At 44.5% G+C, this 25,027-nt stretch overlaps 1 protein-coding gene and 1 long non-coding RNA gene across 5 annotated transcripts; both read right to left on the bottom strand.

The window, feature by feature from the left end:
• Positions 1-1,273: 1,273 nt before the first annotated feature.
• LOC118393045 (olfactomedin-like protein 2A) lies at positions 1,274-24,123 on the bottom strand. Its single transcript, XM_035785248.2, has 8 exons — positions 23,780-24,123; positions 9,732-9,995; positions 8,906-9,013; positions 8,287-8,463; positions 7,890-8,145; positions 5,397-5,717; positions 4,957-5,142; positions 1,274-3,032 (listed from the first exon to the last, which is right to left on the bottom strand). Exons 1-8 carry the CDS (start codon positions 23,846-23,848, stop codon positions 2,428-2,430), a joined length of 1,986 nt encoding a protein of 661 aa, XP_035641141.1. The 5' UTR covers positions 23,849-24,123; the 3' UTR covers positions 1,274-2,427.
• LOC127907243 (uncharacterized) lies at positions 10,006-14,256 on the bottom strand. Of its 4 annotated transcripts, none has more exons than XR_008063882.1 (3): positions 12,811-14,256; positions 12,136-12,242; positions 10,006-11,297 (listed from the first exon to the last, which is right to left on the bottom strand). It is a non-coding gene; the product is annotated as an uncharacterized LOC127907243 (long non-coding RNA). The 4 variants fall into 4 exon arrangements; XR_008063881.1 differs by lacking the exon at positions 10,006-11,297 and adding an exon at positions 11,520-11,615; XR_008063879.1 differs by lacking the exon at positions 10,006-11,297 and adding an exon at positions 11,635-11,828.
• Positions 24,124-25,027: the final 904 nt, after the last annotated feature.

Genomic DNA, 25,027 nt, shown 5'->3' with positions numbered 1-25,027 from the left:
AACTCCATCCAGTCTTTGTGTAAAGGTTTTCCTCCTCTTCGTCTGAAGAGGTGTAGCATGGATCGGACCAAGATGCGGCGTGGTAAGTGTCCATATCGTTTTTAATAACAAAAACACTGAACACTATGAAATACAAAAACAATAAACAAATACGTGAAATGACAAAACCGAAACAGTACCGTGTGGTGAAAAACACAGACATGGAAACAAACACCCACAAACAAACAGTGAAACCCAGGCTACCTAAGTATGATTCTCAATCAGAGACAACTGATGTCACCTGCCTCTGATTGAGAACCATACTAGGCCAACACATAGAAATCCCAAAATCATAGAAAAACAAACAGACTGCCCACCCCAACTCACGCCCTGACCATACTAAATAACGACAAAACAAAGGAAATAAAGGTCAGAACGTGACACTTTGCAAACAGCTCTAACACTAAAAAGGCAATTTCATCATGTTCACAATTTCAAAGTATTATTCCAACCTCGTCGTGTGGAAATATATATAACACAGAAACATTATGCTTTTGACTGCAATAGGGCCCATGGCAAAATGTGGGTCCGAGTGAATGAAATTTAAAACAAAATACATTTTCTCCACAGTCAAGAGAGGGGCCACTAAAATATTTTGCCGTGAGGTTGGGCCCCATAAAAGGATAGAGCTGGCCCTGGTGGCCATCATTGTCCCATGTTGCATGACAGCAACATGTTAACATCTCACTGTACTGGTGGAGTTCATTGGCAATCAGACAATAACAAAAACATAAAACAGCATTCATTACACTCACATTTGTGCATGCTGTATTAGATGATGAAAACTCCAACGTGTGCAAAGCTGTACTTTAAAAAGCGTTGTTGAGGGGGTGGTGGTTGTGTTCCCAAATGAGGACCACATGAGAGGACCACACCCAATATACATGAATCTTATTCTACATTTCCACTCCTCCCTCCAGCATTGCCTGACTTGGAGCTTAGAGCTAAACAGTTTCACATCCCGAGCCAGCCATTCATCCTGCCCTGCCCTTGTTACCATGACCTCAGGACATGGTAACATGACCTTGAGTGCACTCCCAATCAAGCAGTGCGGAGTGACCTTTGTACTGGAACAAAACACAAGTCAGGGAGAGAGTTAAGCACACACAAAAAACTCAAGAGGAATCATTGAGTCATTCTGCATCCTGTCAACACATAACACTGGGCATGGAAGTGCTGCTCCCCATGGCTTCCACTGGAACTGTGCACATGGATTTGGACTTCTCACAACAGATATATAAAACTGGAATTGTTTATTTCATCCATAGCACAGAGACAAGCACAACGGGTTGTGTGTGTGGTATAATATTTCCACTTAAAATCCTTTGTCAGAAATTGTGTATCAAACACCACAACATTACAAATGAATACATTGCAGTGCTGTAATTAGCCGTGCACATTTCTGTGTACACTTACAAACAAAACTTTCAAAATCGATTCAGAATAAGTATGCAATTAAAGTGTTGTTTTGTTCTCCCCCCCCAAAATAGGACAAATATGATAATAAAATGCTCAAAAGATATTTAGGCAAAGCTTTACTTGAATTAGTGGTCTTCATAACGGCAGTACATGGTCAGGTCTAATCATTTCTGACTTACAGTGAAGCTGAAACTGTCATAGAGGTTCATGGATTATATTTCCTTTAAGACAATACTGTACATCTGAATGCATTTACACATTGACCTCCATGACAGTTCATTTCCGAAATGTGTGGTAGTGGTTTATAAATAGGCCAAAATGATTAGAACATGTCGTGAACGTGTAAATGTTACAAGCAGCAACAATTGTATCTCTTCATTAAAACAAAAATGAACATATTACTTTACACCAAATGTATGTAAAGCAACAACAATGTAAATATAAAGCATACATTTCTGGTAAATTACAAGCGAATACAAAATCTTAAATTTAGAAACTCATGTATATTGTGTTTGTCAGCTCATATATTTTCAAAGTATCCCTCATCCTCACTAAAATAAACACATTTCAACAGTTAACACTACAGTGCCCAACATCATGTGTACATGTTAAAAAACAAAAGCATCAATAGGCCTGAAATGACAATGACAGATGATCAAAGTGGCTAGGTGGTAGGATGGAGCTTGATGGGCCATAAAAATCTAATGGGAGGAATAAATGAGCAGTTTGTGATTTCCAATAACATACCAACACAGTGTCCACATTGACGAGGACCATTGTTGTGTATGGGACGCATGGTATGCTGTCAAGTGTCTTGGTTAGCATGCATTGAAAGACAAATGTTGGCTGCTGAATCCAATATGGGTTCTGCTGGACTGTCCATTACTGACCATCTCTCTTATCTCTATGGGGGATGGCGATCCTGTCATGGTGCTGATGATACTTTACCAGAGCATAAAACGCCTGTGCTCATTGGTCAACAAAGTGTATGTTATATGTGAGTTGGTGTCCATTGTCCCAGGCATACAGGACCTTCTCCTTGGGGTTGTAGTCTATCTGGGTAGTGTAGGCGTACTCGTTGGTGAAGGGCAGGCGAGGGATAGCCTCTGAGTTGGTGTGGGTGTCGTAGGCATAGTTCACCTCCCCTTCCTTCTGGTTATAGACGTCCACAGTGTACAGCACCCCACAGATGATGAAGCAGTTCCCATAGGAGTTCCTCTTCAGGCCCGTCCTCCAGGTGGTCTCCTTCTTCATGGACAGATCCCCAGGGTCCAGCTTACTGATGACAATCACCTCCTGCTGGGAGTAGTCATAGTCCATGGAAGGGTAGATCACCCACAGCCCACTCTCGTCCACGGCAAAGTCAATGTCCGAGTGACCTCTCCACTTCCAGGGGGTAGTGTCCTCATAAACCACATCATGCAGGAGGGTCCAGGCGGCCACGTAGCGCATCCTCAGGTCGTACTTGATGATGTTCTTGGTGAAAGCTCGGTTGTAGTAGAAGGCTCCGTTGTACACCACGTGGCCCGTGCCGATCCAGTTGTAAGGCAGTTTGAAGAGGTTGCTCCAGCGACCTAACAGGACCATATACAGGGATGTTTACTGAGAAACTAATTGCATATCATGTTACCCCCCATACAGTATGCTAACATCATGCCATCTTATATATACACATGCACAGTCAAGTCATTGTGGGCGCCACTGAGGTGTTTAATAGTTATCCCATAAACGTATATATAATGGTTTCACATGAGAGACTGGTTAACTGTTTGACTGTCCCACTGTCCACACAGATGTCCTGTTATTAGTGTCATGATCATATCTGGTCACATCGCTCTCTAACAGTTCCACCTCAGGAAGTGTGATTTAGATAATGAATGAAGCTGCAGTGAAGGAGAAAAACAACCCGTTAGCACAGAACCACCCCCGCCCCAGCCCATGCCTCTGTAATCCCTCTCAGCTCTGGCCAGTTCAAAGGGGAGGCACATGTCAGCCTAGGCAGGGATCACAGCCACTCACAGAGATACCTAGTCATCCGCACACTGCTGTGAACTCACCACCCTACTGGATACCAGAGCAAAATCTCTTCACGCTTTGTAAGATGTGAGTTAAAAAAAGCTTCTGTCCAAACACCTCTAAATCAACCAGGCTAGTCCAGTGGGATAGATCATTTTACCCAGTCAGTTAAGAGGAGTAATCCTATTTCTCTCGCCAAGTACTAGTGCAAGAAGAAGGAGGGGGGAGGGGGGACTTTGTGTGTGAAATTAAATGAACAGTATTACAACTAAACCTGCATGTTTGAGTCTCAAGCTACTGTAGTGTATAATCACTGCATTTGGTCACTTTCTACTCACTGCATTTCATGGGTCACTTTCTACTCACTGCATTTCATGGGTCACTTTCTACTCACTGCATTTCATGGGTCACTTTCTACTCACTACATTTCATGGGTCACTTTCTACTCACTACATTTCATGGGTCACTTTCTACTCACTACATTTCATGGGTCACTTTCTACTCACTGCATTTCATGGGTCACTTTCTACTCACTACATTTCATGGGTCACTTTCTACTCACTACATTTCATGGGTCACTTTCTACTCACTACATTTCATGGGTCACTTTCTACTCACTGCATTTCATGGGTCACTTTCTACTCACTACATTTCATGGGTCACTTTCTACTCACTACATTTCATGGGTCACTTTCTATTCACTACATTTCATGGGTCACTTTCTACTCACTGCATTTCATGGGTCACTTTCTACTCACTACATTTCATGGGTCACTTTCTACTCACTGCATTTCATGGGTCACTTTCTATTCACTACATTTCATGGGTCACTTTCTACTCACGGCATTTCATGGGTCACTTTCTACGCACTACATTTCATGGGTCACTTTTCTCACGGCATTTCATGGGTCACTTTCACTCACTGCATTTCATGGGTCACTTTCTACTCACTACATTTCATGGGTCACTTTCTACTCACTACATTTCATGGGTCACTTTCTATTCACTACATTTCATGGGTCACTTTCTACTCACTGCATTTCATGGGTCACTTTCTACTCACTACATTTCATGGGTCACTTTCTACTCACTGCATTTCATGGGTCACTTTCTACTCACTACATTTCATGGGTCACTTTCTACTCACTGCATTTCATGGGTCACTTTCTATTCACTACATTTCATGGGTCACTTTCTACTCACGGCATTTCATGGGTCACTTTCTACTCACTGCATTTCATGGGTCACTTTCTACTAACTACATTTCATGGGTCACTTTCTACTCACTACATTTCATGGGTCACTTTCTACTCACTACATTTCATGGGTCACTACAGATCATTAGAGACTATAATACTGTTACACTGATCTCATTCCATAGATGTACAGTTGAAACCCCATGCTCCATAGAAATGGAAAATAATAGAAAATAATGAACAATTATAATGATATAACAGTATTGAATTTCTATGCAATGCCCACCTTGTTTGAAGTTGTCCAGGTTTCGGAACTCCACCAGGTTGTTGCCGTAGTAATAGTTGGTGACGTAGATCTTTGAGTCCTTGGCCAGGGGATCCTTCATCCAGGCTCCTTCGTTCCGCCCATAGCTGTGCTGCTTCTCTGGTAGCTCAATAGAGGCCAGAGTCCCCTCACAGTCCAGGATTTTACCTGCCAAGTACAGTACAATACAGTCAACACAGAAACTACCAGAAAACTGGATAAAGAATGGCCTGCATGAGTTTTCAATCATTCAATTTCACAGTTACACACATTCTGGCAGCTAAACATTACATGTTTATCCGTTACTGAATTGGACAGAGTCATAGCACTGACTGTCTCTATTGCTGTCAATGAGCACACTTCGTTGTTATGTGGTGTAGTATAATGTACACTACACTAGGTAATTGTGTAGGTCAGGCTACCTGCTCTGTGTAGGATTGGCCGGCTGTTGTTGTCAGAGTTGTCTAGGAACAGCATGATGGTGGGGGCTGGTCTGTCTAGCCTTTCAACTCTTGCTACAATGGTGGTGGTGGTAGTGGATGGCATTGTAGTACTGGCTGTTGTTGCTGCCGTTGTTGTCGTGCTCGTGGTAGTGGTAGTGGTTGTGGTAGTGGTTGCAGTTTCTTTGGTAGTTGTTGGCTCAGCAAAGGTTCCCTCAATGGTTTCCAGGACAATTTCAGCACCTCCGTCCTCAGAGTGTGTCTCTTTGACGTGGTGGACGGTGTGAGTCTTGGCAGCGTTGTCTGAGGATAAAGACAAGTATTGGAAAGTAGGCCATGGGATTTAGTTAGACTCAAATTCAAAGTCTGGAGGATCCTTGTCTTCACTAGTTTTCATTAGAATTAGTTGGCTTAATTAATCAAAAAGGCCCTGTATGGGCTTCTTTTGAGACCTCTGTCAGAGAGACAGACACTGTACAGTACCACAGATTTCCAGGGGCCACGTCAAAGGGGAATGCATTAGTTATATAGCACACAGACTATGCCAGCTTCCTCTCGCTGTCTCTGTCCCCTCCTCTGTAACCAAGTCTGTCCCGCTGTCTCTGCCTCTGTTTGGATTCAGAATTCCACAGCCCTCACATGGCATTTTCTTATCCCTGGCCATGGAGAGAGAATAGCAGAACAGAGGACAGTGTCAGGAGGACTGGGCCAGCCTGAGGCTGATCCCCTCTGTTACTCATACTCTCACTTCCTTAGCTGCCAGACAGATGCGTGAGATAAAACGTCTCTGCCTGCTACATAAGCAGCACATCTGCACCACACGCGCACTCTGAACCTCAGGGTGCTAGCCGTGCACACAACTTGACCACATGTATCTACTGAAGGCCTAACAAGATTGGGAGTCAGGGACAGCTTAGGAGTCAGTCAGGCAGCTTAGATAGGAGAATGTGCTGTATGTTCTGAAAGAGAAACAGTGTTGCTTGATACTTCAAAAGCCACATTGTCCTTTATCTAATAGATGCAAGACTTCTGGTTAAGATTCACCTTTGACTAAAGGCAAACTACTCTTTGTGAGAGATTATGGAAATGAAGCTGAATCAATTCACTGGGTTGACAAGGGTGGCTGCACTAACCACAGTATGGCTAAACAGCTTGGCATAGCAGAACACATGACCTGACAACATATGTGCATTTGCGCCCTGAGAAAACCTAGCATACCTACAGTATCTATTCAATAAGGATTATGAGGAGTCAGGAAAGGTTTTGTCAGCTTTCATCGGCACAGTGATGAGGGCCCACAACACATTGTGTATGAGGAGTGAAGCTGAGGCGTGTAGTGGATGTGGCTATGTTCCATTGAAACGACATTCCATTCGCTCTATGTATTATTTAATGCTCGCTGAATGCACGCATGCAATTTGATCCTCTGATGGCCCAAGCCCTGCTTGGTTGGAAATAACAGCCGGATAAATCTTGTACTGTGGATCTGGTGATCTACGGTGAAGGATTCACTGTTTTACTGTTTCCAAGATGCCAAGAGTAGTACTAAGATTTATACTCCTTTATCACACGTGTGTAAGAACAACATATTTAATTCAAATTTGAAGTGCTTGCTCTACACAAACTTTTAGGGCTTGCTCTACACAAACTTGAAGGGCTTGCTCTACACAAACTTGAAGGGCTTGCTCTACACAAACTTGAAGGGCTTGCTCTACACAAACTTGAAGGGCTTGCTCTACACAAACTTGAAGGGCTTGCTCTACACAAACTTGAAGGGCTTGCTCTACACAAACTTGAAGGGCTTGCTCTACACAAACTTTAGGGCTTGCTCTACACAAACTTGAAGTGCTTGCTCTACACAAACTTTTAGGGCTTGCTCTACACAAACTTGAAGGGCTTGCTCTACACAAACTTGAAGTGCTTGCTCTACACAAACTTGAAGTGCTTGCTCTACACAAACTTGAAGTGCTTGCTCTACACAAACTTGAAGTGCTTGCTCTACACAAAAAAATAAAATATGTGATGGAGACGTACAGCATCCATTTCGGTTGGGAATCTGAAATACAGCCTGGTGTAATGCTGATCCAGCATAATGTAATGTAGATCCAAGAGTACAATTTAGTTATTTGAATTGGTTTTGTTTAGAACAATCACAATAAGGTCTGAGAACATTAGAAGAGCACATAGATGATCTCATACAGGCTGGCTGAGTGCTGCTAACTCAGCTGAAGTCACAGCCCAAAGTTGACTTTAGGGGTTAGTGGGCTCCATACACATGCTCATACTGGGCTGGGAGAGAGAGTGGTCCAACTCTCCCCCTTTATCAAATCCAAATCATATTGTATTGGTCACATACACATATTTAGCAGATGTTATTGTGGGTGTAGGGAAATGCTTGTGCAAAGTTTCTTAGGAGCAATGGACAGGGAGACCATGTCTATCGGCACCATCTTGTATCGGCCCTTGTTCTCTCACCTTTACCACCTGTGCCGTGCTCGTCCCCATCCACCTTGGCTGCTTTGTAGTAGGTGATGCCTCTCACTACCCCTGGCTGGTGCCCTGCCACCTTGGCCTTGGCTGTGGGGTCAGGCTTGACAGGTTTCCCAGGCTTGGTGCTCTCTTTCTTAGGTTTTACGACCTTTTCTTTGGGCGGCTTGGGAGGGGGCTTGGATGAAGGGGGCTTTTTGTTAGGGTTTTTTACGGTGTCCTTGGTTTTCTCATCATTGGTGTTCTGCAAACATTGACATTCAATTCAAGCCTGTCATTTATGGTATGTCAGCGGGCATGTGAACATTGATTTGTGTGTTTGATGTGTAATTTGTGAGCAAGCTTTTGTGTGGTGTGTGTGTGTGTGTTTGAGAGACACAGTTACCTGAGCTTTGGTCTCTGTTTGGTCTTTCTGCAGTAGCTGCAGGCCCAGACTGGAGATCTGCTTCTTGATGCTCATCATGATGTTGGAGTAGTTCTCATACCTCTTAAACTGGTTAGTCAGTGTGATCATGCTGTCCCTTACAAACTCATTGTCCCGAGTCAGGTTGGTCTTGATTGTCTGTGGAAACAGACGTGTTCTAAGAATCCGGCCCGTCCATTGTACCAACCAAATGCAAATAACTTTGTTAACGAAAACAGACCCCTTTTGTAAAAACATTACAAACACAAAACCTGGGAGAACCAGTCACACAAATCTCTCTCTCCGCCCTCTAGTTCATCTTCTCCTGTTTGACTAGTGAATAGCTATGGGGGTTAAAGAAATCTCTGTGGATACTGTAACCATGCCGTTTAGGGGGGTAATTACTGGTATCTAATCACAAAGCATTTCATCAGCTCTCTGTCTGCATAAGGACCATATACAGCTAGAATGTCAAGAACCCAAATACATTCACATACAGTATATAGGAAGGCACGCAAACCTAGTATTCCCTGGTTTTTGTTTTTTTGTTATTGTTCTACTTGTTATACTCTATGAGGACGTTGTTTTTTTTCGGGCTTACCTCCTCTAGTGTGTTCATCTGGGAGACCACCTTGTTGATGTAGGAGTGAACCTTCATGAGGTCCAGACTGTACAGCGTCCCCTCCAGTAGGTCCACCATGGAATGCAGCTGTACACCCACACACAGCACAGAGAAGAGTATTAGCACCAAACATAATAAAGAAGCGGGAAAATATGTTGACAGGTCCATACATTGACTTATTGACTTAACAATGGGTGCTGCTTTATACTACCCTCATCTCTCAGTCCTGAATCAGACACCTGCCAACTACAAATACACTGTTTCAGCAATTTGGCTTTCATATTGCATTAAAAGCCCTCCCAAAAAGTTATTTTGAGCCTTTTATTTGTAATGCAATTCAATGTATTCCTTATAAGACATGGCTATGTCTAAACCCAGTCAGATCACACATCTGGTTCTGGTTCTTCCCTTCATGTGGCGCATAGCATGCCTCATCTCCTCTCCTCTCACTCCCAGTGAAAAATGTATGTGTGCTTCAGATACGTACATCCTGAGAGGTGCTGAGATGTTATCGACAGATAGAGAACCCAGTGAGCTCATGGAAACCTGTCTGCGCAACATGTCTGCGCAACAACCTGGGATACTTTAAAGTTTTAATTTGAACAATTATAAGGATATCCTATTTCTGCTTCTCCCATGGTTATGTACAGTATATCTTCAGGACCAAACCACACACATGCAATCAGGGTCTCTTTCACGGTCTTTACATAGTCAATTAAGTGATTTTACTACCAACATTTACAGTTCTAATGTTATTTTACCACTAAGGATAGTGGACGCCCATCTTGTTACTGCTGGAACACACCTTGAGCAGTTCAGGGGCCTGTTTCTTCAGCTTCTCCATCTTCCACTCGTTCTCACAGGGGTTGAGGGAGGAGGGGGGGGCAGTGCAGGAACACTTGCAGTCCGATCCAGAGCTGACGGTCTCCACCGTGTAAAAGTCCTCCACACGCACGCTGCCACTCCGCAGACGCTGGCATGCATCCTTGCTCAGTGGCCTCATGATGCACTTACAGCGACAGTCTGAGCCCTCGGACGTCATCCGCACCGGCTCCGTCTCCCCGAAGATCTGACAGGAGACATAGTTGAAGAGAGTGGATGAAATGGACTGATTTGAAATATTGTATAGCACTGATTGAAAAAAAACATTCTTGACGTGTAATGAGCTGGACATGGTTTCTGTCCCTCAGCGACAGGACATCAGCCTGGGATGTGACATCAGCCTGGGATGATGTCACAGCGTGGGGTTGAATGTAAAATGGCGAGTCTGGAGCCTGATCAGTTGTCACAAATCCTGACAGACATTCTGAGAAAGCAACACATAGTGATCAATGGTCAGGGTTGAACTTTATATCAATTCACCCCGTGAACATTATGATTCATTAAAATATACGCTGAGCTTGGGTTTTCTTCTCACAGCAGTCTATGGAGAGCTGTTCCAATGTTCTGAATGACTCCCTCCCAGGTGGACATTCTATGAATAAAACATACATTTTCTTAGGAGGGAAACAAAAGCATGGGAATGAAAGTGATCTTGGGACATTAACCACATGCTTCCTCTTCTTTGAACACTAGCCGTCATGAAGCACATGAAAGCCATTGAGACCAACGCAATGCCATTAATATCAACTCTTAACCCCAGCTGTGTCGGACGCTAGCACTCCCCACACATGGTGTAAAATGAGAGAACTCTGGCCGACCATGTGCAAGCTCATGCTACTGACATCATCCTCAGAATCGCTCCAGATAAATAACATATTTTATTGTAGACAGTCATCAAAGTGAAGTGTTTATGTGTTTCATATTTAGGCTCAGTCATAAATTTGACATTTCTATACCATACATTTATTGCAAATCTGATTTAACGTTTGTTTGTTGTTGACAGGTCGATGACGTGCAAAACCTTCATTTCACAGAGAACTTAAGATGTCACAGTAGTTCTCAAGTGTCTTTCTCTCTGTCTGTCTCTCTGCCGGTGTCTGTGACTGGCAGTGCTCTCTCTGGTCATCTCCCCATGTAGAGGCCAGGGGGTTGCTGCACTGTATTGATGCTAAGCTCATCTTCCAGCACCTTCTGGGGCCCAGCTCCCTCTCACACCCTCTTCCCAGGGGGCTTAACCTGTCATCTTCCTCCAATGAGATTTTGGAATCTCTACAAACCCTGGGCAGGCAGACCCACATGAATCTCTACAAACCCTGGGCAGGCAGACCCACATGAATCTCTACAAACCCTGGGCAGGCAGACCCACATGAATCTCTATAAACCCGGGCAGGCAGACCCACATGAATCTCTACAAACCCTGGGGCAGGCAGACCCACATGAATCTCTATAAACCCGGGGGAAGGCAGACCCACATGAATCTCTATAAACCCTGGGCAGACAGACCCACATGAATCTCTATAAACCCGGGAGAAGGCAGACCCACATGCATCTCTATAAACCCTGGGCAGGCAGACCCACATGCATCTCTATAAACCCTGGGCAGGCAGACCCACATGCATCTCTACAAACCCTGGGCAGGCAGACCCACATGAATCTCTATAAACCCGGGGAAGGCAGACCCACATGAATCTCTATAAACCCGGGGAAGGCAGACCCACATGAATCTCTATAAACCCGGGGGCAGGCAGACCCACATGAATCTCTATAAACCCGGGGGAAGGCAGACCCACATGAATCTCTATAAACCCTGGGCAGGCAGACCCACATGCATCTCTACAAACCCTGGGCAGGCAGACCCACATGAATCTCTATAAACCCGGGGGAAGGCAGACCCACATGAATCTCTACAAACCCGGGGAAGGCAGACCCACATGAATCTCTATAAACCCGGGGGCAGGCAGACCCACATGAATCTCTATAAACCCGGGGGAAGGCAGACCCACATGAATCTCTATAAACCCTGGGGCAGGCAGACCCACATGAATCTCTATAAACCCGGGGGAAGGCAGACCCACATGAATCTCTATAAACCCTGGGCAGGCAGACCCACATGCATCTCTATAAACCCCAGGGGCATCTCTATAAACCCTGGGCAGGCAGACCCACATGCATCTCTATAAACCCTGGGCAGGCAGACCCACATGCATCTCTATAAACCCTGGGCAGGCAGACCCAGACCACATGCATCTCTATAAACCCTGGGCAGGCAGACCCACATGCATCTCTATAAACCCTGGGCAGGCAGACCCACATGCATCTCTATAAACCCTGGGCAGGCAGACCCACATGCATCTCTACAAACCCTGGGCAGGCAGACCCACATGAATCTCTATAAACCCGGGGGAAGGCAGACCCACATGAATCTCTATAAACCCTGGGCAGGCAGACCCACATGCATCTCTATAAACCCTGGGCAGGCAGACCCACATGAATCTCTATAAACCCTGGGCAGGCAGACCCACATGCATCTCTATAAACCCTGGGCAGGCAGACCCACATGAATCTCTATAAACCCTGGGCAGGCAGACCCACATGAATCTCTATAAACCCGGGGGAAGGCAGACCCACATGAATCTCTATAAACCCGGGGGAAGGCAGACCCACATGAATCTCTATAAACCCTGGGCAGGCAGACCCACATGAATCTCTATAAACCCTGGGAGAAGGCAGACCCACATGAATCTCTATAAACCCTGGGCAGGCAGACCCACCCATCTCTATAAACCCTGGGCAGGCAGACCCACATGCATGCATCTCTACAAACCCTGGGCAGGCAGACCCACATGAATCTCTATAAACCCTGGGCAGGCAGACCCACATGAATCTCTATAAACCCGGGGGAAGGCAGACCCACATGAATCTCTATAAACCCGGGGGCAGGCAGACCCACATGAATCTCTATAAACCCGGGGGAAGGCAGACCCACATGAATCTCTATAAACCCTGGGCAGGCAGACCCACATGCATCTCTACAAACCCTGGGCAGGCAGACCCACATGAATCTCTATAAACCCGGGGGAAGGCAGACCCACATGAATCTCTATAAACCCGGGGGAAGGCAGACCCACATGAATCTCTATAAACCCGGGGGAAGGCAGACCCACATGAATCTCTATAAACCCGGGGCAGGCAGACCCACATGAATCTCTATAAACCCTGGGGCAGGCAGACCCACATGAATCTCTATAAACCCGGGGGAAGGCAGACCCACATGAATCTCTATAAACCCTGGGCAGGCAGACCCACGTGAATCTCTATAACCCCTGGGCAGGCAGACCCACATGCATCTCTATAAACCCTGGGCAGGCAGACCCACATGCATCTCTATAAACCCTGGGCAGGCAGACCCACATGCATCTCTATAAACCCTGGGCAGGCAGACCCACATGCATCTCTATAAACCCTGGGCAGGCAGACCCACATGCATCTCTATAAACCCTGGGGCAGGCAGACCCACGTGAATCTCTATAACCCCTGGGCAGGCAGACCCACATGCATCTCTATAAACCCTGGGCAGGCAGACCCACATGCATCTCTATAAACCTGGGCAGGCAGACCCACATGCATCTCTATAAACCCTGGGCAGGCAGACCCACATGAATCTCTATAAACCCTGGGCAGGCAGACCCACATGCATCTCTATAAACCCTGGGGCAGGCAGACCCACGTGAATCTCTATAACCCCTGGGCAGGCAGACCCACATGCATCTCTATAAACCCTGGGCAGGCAGACCCACATGCATCTCTATAAACCCTGGGCAGGCAGACCCACATGAATCTCTATAAACCCTGGGCAGGCAGACCCACATGCATCTCTATAAACCTTGGGGCAGGCAGACCCACATGAATCTCTATAAACCCTGGGGCAGACCCACATGCATCTATATAAACCCTGGGGCAGGTAGACCCACATGAATCTCTATAAACCCTGGGCAGGCAGACCCACATGCATTTCTATAAACCCTCGGCAGGCTGACCCACATGAATTTCTATAAACCCTGGGGCAGGCAGACTCACATGAATCTCTATAAACCCTGGGGCAGACCCACATGCATCTATATAAACCCTGGGGCAGGCAGACCCACATGAATCTCTATAAACCCTGGGGCAGACCCACATGCATCTATATAAACCCTGGGGCAGGCAGACCCACATGAATCTCTATAAACCCTGGGCAGGCAGACCCACATGCATCTCTATAAACCCTGGGCAGGTTGACCCACATGAATCTCTATAAACCCTGGGCAGGCAGACCCACATGCATCTCTATAAACCCTGGGCAGGCAGACCCACATGCATCTCTATAAACCCTGGGCAGGCAGACCCACATGAATCTCTATAAACCCTGGGCAGGCAGACCCACATGCATCTCTATAAACCTTGGGCAGGCAGACCCACATGAATCTCTATAAACCCTCGGGCAGACCCACATGCATCTATATAAACCCTGGGGCAGGTCCAATTTGTAAGTCGCTCTGGATAAGAGCGTCTGCTAAATGACTTAAATGTAAATGTAAATGTAAATGTAGACCCACATGAATCTCTATAAACCCTGGGCAGGCAGGCAGACCCACATGCATTTCTATAAACCCTCGGCAGGCTGACCCACATGAATTTCTATAAACCCTGGGGCAGGCAGACTCACATGAATCTCTATAAACCCTGGGGCAGACCCACATGCATCTGTATAAACCCTGGGGCAGGCAGACCCACATGAATCTCTATAAACCCTGGGGCAGACCCACATGCATCTATATAAACCCTGGGGCAGGCAGACCCACATGAATCTCTATAAACCCTGGGCAGGCAGACCCACATGCATCTCTATAAACCCTGGGCAGGTTGACCCACATGAATCTCTATAAACCCTGGGCAGGCAGACCCACATGCATCTCTATAAACCCTGGGCAGGCAGACCCACATGCATCTCTATAAACCCTGGGCAGGCAGACCCACATGCATCTCTATAAACCCTGGGCAGGCAGACCCACATGCATCTCTATAAACCCTGGGCAGGCAGACCCACATGCATCTCTATAAACCCTGGGGCAGGCAGACCCACGTGAATCTCTATAACCCCTGGGCAGGCAGACCCACATGCATCTCTATAAACCCTGGGCAGGCAGACCCACATGAATCTCTATAAACCCTGGGCAGGCAGACCCACATGCATCTCTATAAACCCTGGGCAGGCAGACCCACATGAATCTCTATAAACCCTGGGCAGGCAGACCCACATGCATCTCTATAAACCTTGGGGCAGGCAGACCCACATGAATCTCTATAAACCCTGGGGCAGACCCACATGCATCTATATAAACCCTGGGGCAGGTAGACCCACATGAATCTCTATAAACCCTGGGCAGGCAGACCCACATGCATTTCTATAAACCCTCGGCAGGCTGACCCACATGAATTTCTATAAACCCTGGGGCAGACCCACATGCATCTATATAAACCCTGGGGCAGGCAGACCCACATGAATCTCTATAAACCCTGGGGCAGGCAGACCCACATGTGGTACCACTTACAGCAGCACAAGAATGCAGCATTACAGATATTCTGTCTGTCTGTGCCCTTACTCTGCCACGTTGTATCGAGACAGGATAAACGTCTCAACTGTGCACTCAAACAAGGTATTTAGGGGAGAATTGTCTGCTTCCTCCTACACCAAACCTGCACTGGGCAAGTCAACTGTAGATCTGGGCAGATATCTGTGGAGAGCAAGTCTGCTTGTCTATGTCAGTAAAGAGCATCCTAAACCCAAGCTTAGAGCATCAACCCTAAGTAACAGTGCATACATGTCCAGTTACTGAGGGTTCTCTGAGAGTGAGAATGTTTATGGAGGCCAGACCCTGCAGGCTGGTGAGGGTAGAGAGAGGAGGGGGTGGGCTCATTAGTGGAGGAATGCAGCCTGAGTGACATGAGTGGGTTGGGGGGCAGTACCCTCCATTACTGCAGACTTACACTCAGAGGGGTCTTTGATTATTGGGCAAGACCCCTGTGTGCGTAGTGGCCGGCCATTCCTGATCCATGTCAAGTGAAAAAGGCAGTGGGTTGGGTTGACAAATGATACAACCACATGAAAACAGAGTGGATTAGCAGATTCAAGTTCCCTTGGAGGGGTTGTGCCCACAGTCCCACTGAACCTTATTGTTCCACCCAAGACACAGGCGAGCCAAACCCAGGCTGCTTCTTAGCAACATGAGCTTAAGATGCTTCAAGTACTAAGTACTATGGCAAACCTGGTGAAATTTCTTCCAGCTTGACTGGGTTGCCTCCAAGGCACCTGTGTTTGTTATTTTGTGTATTGATTAAGAGGGAAGAGTTAGAACACACCATTCATTTATAGGCTCCTCCCTCTCAACCCTATCAACTGTACACACAGACTGGAGCAAGATGGGCGTCCACTATCCTAATTATAAAGAAAGCTAAATTATATTGTCTATGCGAACCATTATTGCCCCTGCTCTGTTCATTTAGCATCCCATGCCAAGAGAACTTCCAGCATGAAAGCAGACAACAGACCTCAGATAATTCATAATTAAGACTGCTAAAAGTTTAACGCATGCTTTGAGTTTGGAGCCTTTGACCTCTGAGAGCGGTCAAGTTTCAGGTCAAAAGAATAGGACCCAAAGACAAACTCTTGTCTGTACAATAGGGGGAAGGGACCCAACTGCATGGCTTCACATTCACACACATTCCATAGACCACTGTACATGACTAGATCACTAACTCACAAAAGGCTACGGCCACTCTTACAGTGACAATGACTAAGTGAAACCTCAATTGTGTCCACAATTGTTAAAAAACAAGATTCATTACACACAATGGCTAGCACATTCCAGGAGCTTGTTAGTCTTATCTTTAAACACAGAAAACCAATGTTATTCTATGATGGCCTTGACGCTGTTCCTGTAACACTAACCTTGGTCCGTATAAACAAGGATGTCCGTTTCAGACCATAGATTTTGTCTAATTGTTCAGGCCAGCTGCATGTTGTTACTAGGCCTACGGCTTGTGGATTTAACAAGGGCTCTGTAGCTTTAACACACAAGATCATTTATGTCGGCTACTTTCCACAAACGTGTATTAATACACAGTCAGGTCCAGAATGTTTGTCACCCTTGATTAAGATGAGAAAAAAAGACTGTAGAAAATAAATAATAGAAATACTGAGCTATATTGTTTGCAAAAAAGGGGGAATTTATATTACTTTATACTATTGCTCAGATTTAGAGATTTTGTTTAGCAAGTTTTTAAAAATGATCTCAAATTATTATTTATACACTGTATTTTGCTCTTATTTATCAAGGGTGACAATAATTCTGGACCTGACTGTAAATAGATCAAGAACAGACGCTGATGCAGGTCAGTTGTCCATCTCAAAGACTCAACTCAGTAAGCTGTTTCTGAGGTGAGCTGATAGATAAAACTCCTCCTGCACATATTTAGCAGATGTTATTGCGGGTGTAGCGAAATGCTTCCACACAGTATTTACATGTCTGGATAGGGTTTTTCTGTTTACTAAATCAAAGCGATGATATTTCAGGTTAGGAAAAAGGTTCAAAAGAAGTTCACCCCAAAATCACCATCTAATAAGATGGAATTGTATTACCCTAATGCATCCATTAGGGTCTTTACAACAGCTAGTAGAATATTGACTCAGCTTGACTTTAAGATCATTTTTCACCCATGGAGACCCTTGAACTGTCCCTTTAAATGATTTGACTTATCACCTTGTTCTCCAGTCTAAACATTACAGACCAAACTGGAGTCCAAATTCTTGTCCAGAAAATCCACCTGATTCCTAATCTAATTAGTGGTGACTATGATAAACAGTCTTACTGTGCCACTGTAAATCTGAACCTGGACTACAGGGGGAAACTTAAGCCATCAGCCTGGAGATGAACCCTGAGATTGCTGTCCCTAACCTGAACAGAAACTGGCATTAGCACTAGCACGCTAATTAGCTGGACACAAGCTTACTGAGCACTTGTTTTTTTTGGGGGTACACATCCACATTCCATCTAGAGCTGTTTATGTGTACGACCAAGCACACCATTAACCTTTTGGTTATCTTCAGTGGCTACTACTGAATGATCCAGATGAGAGGAGAAAGAGAGAAACAGTTATCTTTGTATTATCAGGGCAAGTATGGAACCAAAGTCAAATCCCTGACTCTGCTTCTGGTACGCAAGCTATTTTAATTAGTTCCCCGCATCCAGTGCAGGCGGGAGGGATTGTTAATTGCGCTACCGAACTGCCCCTAATCAAAACGAAACAAAACGGCCTAAACCCAGCCGTCAGAAAACACTGAAATTTTAACTTTTTTCAATGTGTCAATCACTCTCGAGTCATCTGGGACCCACGAGCTAAGCCCAAGGGACTACTAGGGGGGCACTTGAACATTCGTAGTGTCATTCCAAAAAGTGATCAAATTCAACATCTACTCACAGACTCCAACCTTGACTTTCTCTGCCTCTCAGAGACATGGCTCCATAAACACTCTCCATATGCTGCTTTGATTGTGCCTGGCTACAATGTTTTCAGGAGAGACAGGATTGAAGGAAGAGGAGGGGGTGTGATGATTTACATTAAAGAACATATCCGATGTAAACAAATTGAGTGGTCATGTGATAATGAACTAGAATGTATCGGCCTGAACGTTACACTGTCTCCCCAAATGTCTTTTACCCTCATTGGAATGTATAGGCCACCTTCCACCAAAAGTGTGTTTTTGATCAGTTTAATACCATGTTTAGGGAATGTGATTTTGGGAAAGAGGTCATCTTAATGGGAGATTTTAACATTAATTATGAAGACAAGTGTTGTAGGAAAACCCTCAAACGGATCACTAATACCTTTGACCTTACACAGCTAGTTAAAGGGCCAACCAGGGTGACTTGTTGCTCTAAAACACAGATTGATTTGGTGTTCAGTAATAAACCAGAGAGAGTGACTAAATCATTCAATATGGTTACTGGGCTGTCTGATCATAATCTGACACTTATAGCCAGAAAGCTGTCTAAGAGCAGGTTTAACCTCTCTACTGTTAGAAAGCCGGATCAACTCAGAATACCTAAGAGTGAATTAAACTATTTTGAAAAAGCAATTAAGGGAATAAACTGGAATGATCTCTTGTCCTATACAGACGTGGAAGCTGATAGTCAGGTTTTTCTATCCACAATCCAGACTACAATAAATGGCTTCCTAAAGAAAATCAAATCCAAACCTGGCCAAAAGAGCACTCTTCCTTGGCTAAATGGAGAAATCTGGAAATTGATGAAAGAACGAGATTATGCTCTAAAAACAGCCCTAAAATCTAAATTTGAGCATGACAGACGTAGGTTTACCATGTTGAGAAATAAGGTGATAAAAGAAATCAGACAGGCCAAGGCAAACTTTTTTATTAACATAATTGGTGAAGCAAAGGGAAATTCTTAATTGATATGGGAGAATCTAAAAAGTTAACAGGGAAAGACCATAGTAACACTGCAAAAAGACTAGAAATCATGGTGAATAACAATCTAACACAGGATGCAGTTGAAATAGCAACAGCCTTCAATTCCTACTTTATTGACTCTGTCAGGTTACTGACACAGAACCCCTCCACTGATTTCTTGGGCTCAGTGCTAGTGAATGACACTCAACCTGTCTTCATCATAAGGGAGGTTTCTGAGTCAAAGGTGAACAAGGTGATTAGCTCACTAAAGAACTCTAAAGCCAAAGATGTGTTTGGGATGGACTCTACCTTTCTTAAAAACTACAAAGAGTCACTCATTGGCCCCATTACTAAGGTCACCAACACATCTATTGGTCTCGGTGTGTTTCAAGGGTATGGAAGTCAGCCATAATAACGGCCATCTTTAAATCAGGCGACCCTGCTGACGTGAGTAACTACAGGCCCATTAGTATACTACCTGTGGTGTCAAAGGTTGTTGAAAAGTGTGTAGCAGAACAACTGATTGCCCACCTCAACAACAGCCCTTTCACATTACACTCCAGGCAGTTTGGCTTCAGAGCGAAACACTCCACAGAAACGGCCAACTGCTTTCTTCTGGAAAATGTGAAGTCCAAGATGGACAAAGGGGTGCTGTTGGGGCTGTGTTTCTGGACCTAAGGAAGGCTTTTGATACTGTTAACCATGAGATTCTCATCACAAAATTGTCCAAGTTCAACTTTTCCCCTGATGCCTTGAGATGGATGAAATCATACCTTGAAGGCAGAACTCAGTGTGTCAGAGTGAGCAATGAGCTGTCGCCCACTCGTAGCTATGATGTGGGCGTGCCCCAAGGGTCAATACTGGGGCCCCTCCTGTTCAGCCTGTACATTAATGATCTGCCTTCTGTCTGTACTGGGTCTGAAGTTCAAATGTATGCAGATGATACAGTGATATATGTGCATGCAAAGAGCAAACAACAAGCTGCACAAGAACTCACTACTGTAATGGTCCAGGTTACAAAGTGGCTCAGTGACTCGTGTTTGCATCTCAATGTGAAAAAAACTGTTTGCATGTTCTTCACAAAGAGGGCAACAGATGCTACTGAGCCAGATGTCTATGTGTCAGGGGAGAAGCTCCAGGTGGTATCCGATTTTAAGTACCTTGGCATCATACTTGATTCCAACCTCTCTTTTAAAAAGCATGTGAAAAAGGTAATTCAAATAACTAAATTCAATCTAGCTAATTTCCGATTTATACGAAATTGTTTGACTACAGAGGTAGCAAAACTGTACTTCAAATCTATGATACTCCCCCACTTAACATACTGCTTGACTAGTTGGGCCCAAGCTTGCTGTACAACATTAAAACCTATTCAGTCTGTCTACAAACAGGCTCTCAAAGTGCTTGATAGGAAGCCCAATAGCCATCATCATTGTCACATCCTTAGAAAACATGAGCTCTTGAGTTGGGAAAATCTTGTGCAATACACCGACGCATGTCTTGTATTCAAGATCCTTAATGGCCTGGCTCCCCCTCCACTCAATATTTTTGTTAAACAGAAAACCCAGACATATGGCAGCAGATCCACAAGGTCTGCCATGAGAGGTGACTGTATAGTTCCCCTAAGGAAAAGCACCTTTAGTAAATCTGCATTCTCTGTGAGAGCTTCCCATGTCTGGAATACACTGCCATCAGACACACATAACTGCACCACATATCACACTTTCACAAAATGCTTGAAGACATGGCTAAAGGTCAATCAGATTTGTGAACATGGTCCCTAGCTGTGTGTTGCCACTTTCCATGTTGTCTGTAGCTTGTGAGGTGTGGAAACACTTTGTTGCTTTTATGAATTTTGTCTTGCTGCTTTTTGTTCTATGTTGCTCTGTCTGTATGCTATGTCTTGCTTGTCCTATGTTGCTATGTTGCTATGTCTATGGTGCTATTGTCTATATTGTAATTGTTTTTAATAACCTGCCCAGGGACTGCGGTTGAAAATTAGCCGGCTGGCTAAAACCGGCACTTTTACTGAAACGTTGATTAATGTGCACTGTCCCTGTAAAAATAAAGTAAACTAAACTAAACTAAAGTCATGAATGGAATTAGCTGGTTGTCATTTCTTTCCTCCCCAGATGCTGTTGTTTTGGGAGCCAGGTGTTTGAAAAGGATACGTATACAGATGACTGCCTACTGGATAGATATATAGATGGAACTGATTGCTTTTAGGAAAAACCATAGATCATTGTCTAATATTCCACATGATTGTACAATTGCATCAAACCTTCCCTTAATTAATTTGGACGTTTTTTTCCCACCATAGTGATGGACCCTGGATGTGATGGATGCTGCTTGGGAGAAATTGCCAGCTGAAAGAGACATCCTCTCTCTCCGTTGTGGAACTAACAGCAAGACCCAGCTGGCTCCTCACTGGGCACAGATTCACATCATAGCAGTCAGGCACAAGGAGACATACAGTAATGCACACTGGAAAAGCAGGTGGAAGGCAGGTGGTGTAGAGGATGGGTGAAACATACTTCCCTTTGACTATGTGGTCCTTTGGCAGCCATTTTCTATATGGAGCATCCTTAGATAAAGGTCTCAGACAAATATAACTAATAATTAAGCTTTCAGCTATAAATGTGTGTTAGTTTTCTCTTACATAACATCGCTCAGAGGAAAAGGAAGATTGCTTTATGTTTGCTGTTACGGTCTGTGTCACTGTCTCCTTAATTTCCTTCTGTTCAGAATCAAAGCCCTCTTCCAGCTGCAGTGAGGCCACGGCCCCTGAGACCTTCAGACAGACCGTCTAACATATTGAGTCTCATTTATTCATTAAGTCCCAGGGACACACTGAGGCTTGTTAGTTCATTACTGTGACAGGGGGGCGTCCTGTCTCCTCCCTACATTTATCTCTCTCCGTCTCTCTCTCTCCGCCCTCTCATTGACCTCTCGGCAGTATTCCTGGCCTTGTTTACAACCAAAACAAGGGGCAGGTGCACATGCCTGTTCCCATGCCATTGCACCATACCCTCTGTGTCCTCCTCTGAGCTGGCTTTGTCTCGCAATCATCTCAGTGCCACCAGTGGACCATGACACTGTAGGCTGGGCAGGATGTGTCCAATGGGACGGAATGAGGAAGAGGGCAGCCAGGCTGCACACAAGACAGGCACATGAGACGTCTCACAGAGAACAGAGAGAACCATATTCAAATCAATCACAAGTTTGTGATCCTACTGGGCTTTCCTCCAGGTCACCATCAATACATTTGATGATCAGGGTAATAATAAGGGATTATCATTTTTAGAGTCCTGCTAATACAATTGTACACTACATTCCACTGTTCTTGAGAGAAAACTAATACCATGATGTGAACACATGACACCTGTGCTCATTGTTCTAACGGTTCCACACACACTGTTCCTCTCACGCACAAAGTAGAAGAAAATCTGCTAGACAGCCTTCATGGGCTTGTGTGCCTCTTGTCTTGTACCCATGTTGTTTTCTAGACCAAGGGGGAAGTAGTCACCCACACAGAACCATGGGGGAGTAGGGATTAGACTATCCTCAAAGCATTGCAGTTCTATGAGAGGGGTTATGGAAGTCCAGCAGCTGTTCAAACAAGGCAGGGCAGATATTACTGTTACCTGACTGGGTGCCAATGCCATCTCTTCCTACATTTAATCTGGCATCAGGCCCTACACATGAAGGCTCACAGGGAAACCTAATGTAATGGTTACTTAGTTTGATGACATGTAATAAGGTGATTCAAAGCCTAGATTTATAAACCAAGCTGGCTGATGTAATTTTACATTAATGACATCTATTCATCATAGCAACAAATGTGCGGAATGACGTTAGAAGGCTGGTGTGTTAAAGCATGATGCCCAGTCCCCACAAGATTGAAAGTAGAGAGAGAGTCAGGACTGCCATTTCTCATTGGTGTCCATGAAGAGGCAAAATGATTGATCTCTGACTGGACACCTGGCCATATGAAGCAATGGTTGATATTGGGAATGGGCATTCTAATTTGGAAATCATATGGATTATTGGGATAACATGGATGTGTAGGTCTACTGTTCGTCATGCAAACTGCTCCTCCCTTTCAACAACCTCATGCTACAAGACCATTGGGCCTTCACACCCACGTGAACGAAATAACTATTTTGAATTGAACTATGCAAATTGTGCAATACTTTAATGGAAATAATGTATGTTGATTTTTCAGTGGGTAATATGTTTATTTTATTTTAAGAATGCATAAATCATTGCCTTTCAGATATAATCTGAACAGCAATAATCCATATCTCCTACAGTAGCAGAACTGTATGACAGGATTTACACATTTGTATTCAGATTTTATCACAAGGAATCTCAGTTCCATAACGCATGGTGGAGTTCCTTACCTTTGCCATTGCAGCATCAAACAGGTGTTATCAGTCCATTACTAAGTCATGCCTATAACTTACCTTACTCTGCGCAGTGACATCTTTACACACCACCAGTAGGCAAGCTAATAAATGCGTAAATCTCCACATTTTCTCCCAGGTGCCTGGTGACAGATTAATGATCCCTCCAATAACAACCTTTTATTGTCGGAATGACAAGAATATCGGTTACTGTATTATTCAATCCACGAGGTAAGACATTCGCACGAGATATTAGGGCTCCATTGTCATAGACCCACGTCGTGTAAATTGTTGCCGTAATATGCGAAGGAAGCAGTTTTACAAGTTGATCAGGCGCTGTCTGCACTTTAGTCCTTGGCTCCGCGCATCAGCGGTAAAAGTCCACACATCATCCACCCATCTTCTCTTCTCCACACATGGGAGGGGCAATTTACACACACACACTTGACATCAACTTTAACATTGGATAATAAATATAATCTTAGCATTAGAATACTTTCAGACGTGAGACATGTTTCAATAGTTTTCTAATATTCAATAACACTTTTTAAACCTTTATTGCGACATATCTGTCAATTATCATTTACGCATGGCGCACAGTTGATATGAATTACGCGTAAAAGCTGCATTTATTCTATACCATTTTAGCATTTGATATTTTATTGGCACATATTAAATGTAGGCCTGTGCCCAAGGTTCAGAGCTGTCAGACTGCTGCTCGGCCTGCTCGCGACAAGACATGATCAGGGGAGATAGGACACGTACAGTGGAATGTCAAAGGGTTGCAGCACCATCTCCTGGTTATTTGTGAAGTTTACAGTCACAGTAGTGTTCCTTGGGATCGTCTTGTACCAAGGGGCTCAATTCAATCAAACCCCCATTACAGACGAATGTTCGATTTTTTTCTCTCTCTATGATCAAAGCACACGGGTTTGGGTAGAAAGGATACTATAAGCCTGAGAGTTCACAAAAGAAAACCGAAAACGTTTTTTGGGGGGTTCCATTAGTAGCTTTAGGATTAGAGTTAGATGACAAGGCACAAAGCATTTAAAGGGCAACTCCTCCACGTTATCTCCAGCGACAAGCCTGGGCCTATGTGGAAACAGCACGTTTCTTTGATCTGTGGTTAAAAAGATAAAGAAAAATGGTGATTTTCAAAACCTGCAATGAGTTTCTAGCCAGAGGGAGGGTATTTCCTTGCTCCCCATATCACCACGAATCTCATAGTGTTTGAAAATCACAGTGTTTTAAAATACTTTTAATGACGTCATCGATATAACTTTTTCATGTTATATATGTTTTCTACAA

The sequence above is a fragment of the Oncorhynchus keta genome, chromosome 14 (assembly GCF_023373465.1).
Source record: "Oncorhynchus keta strain PuntledgeMale-10-30-2019 chromosome 14, Oket_V2, whole genome shotgun sequence".
NCBI lineage: Eukaryota > Metazoa > Chordata > Actinopteri > Salmoniformes > Salmonidae > Oncorhynchus > Oncorhynchus keta.
The sequence above is the reverse complement of the archived record's forward strand: the minus strand, read 5'-3'. Positions and strand labels throughout refer to the sequence as shown.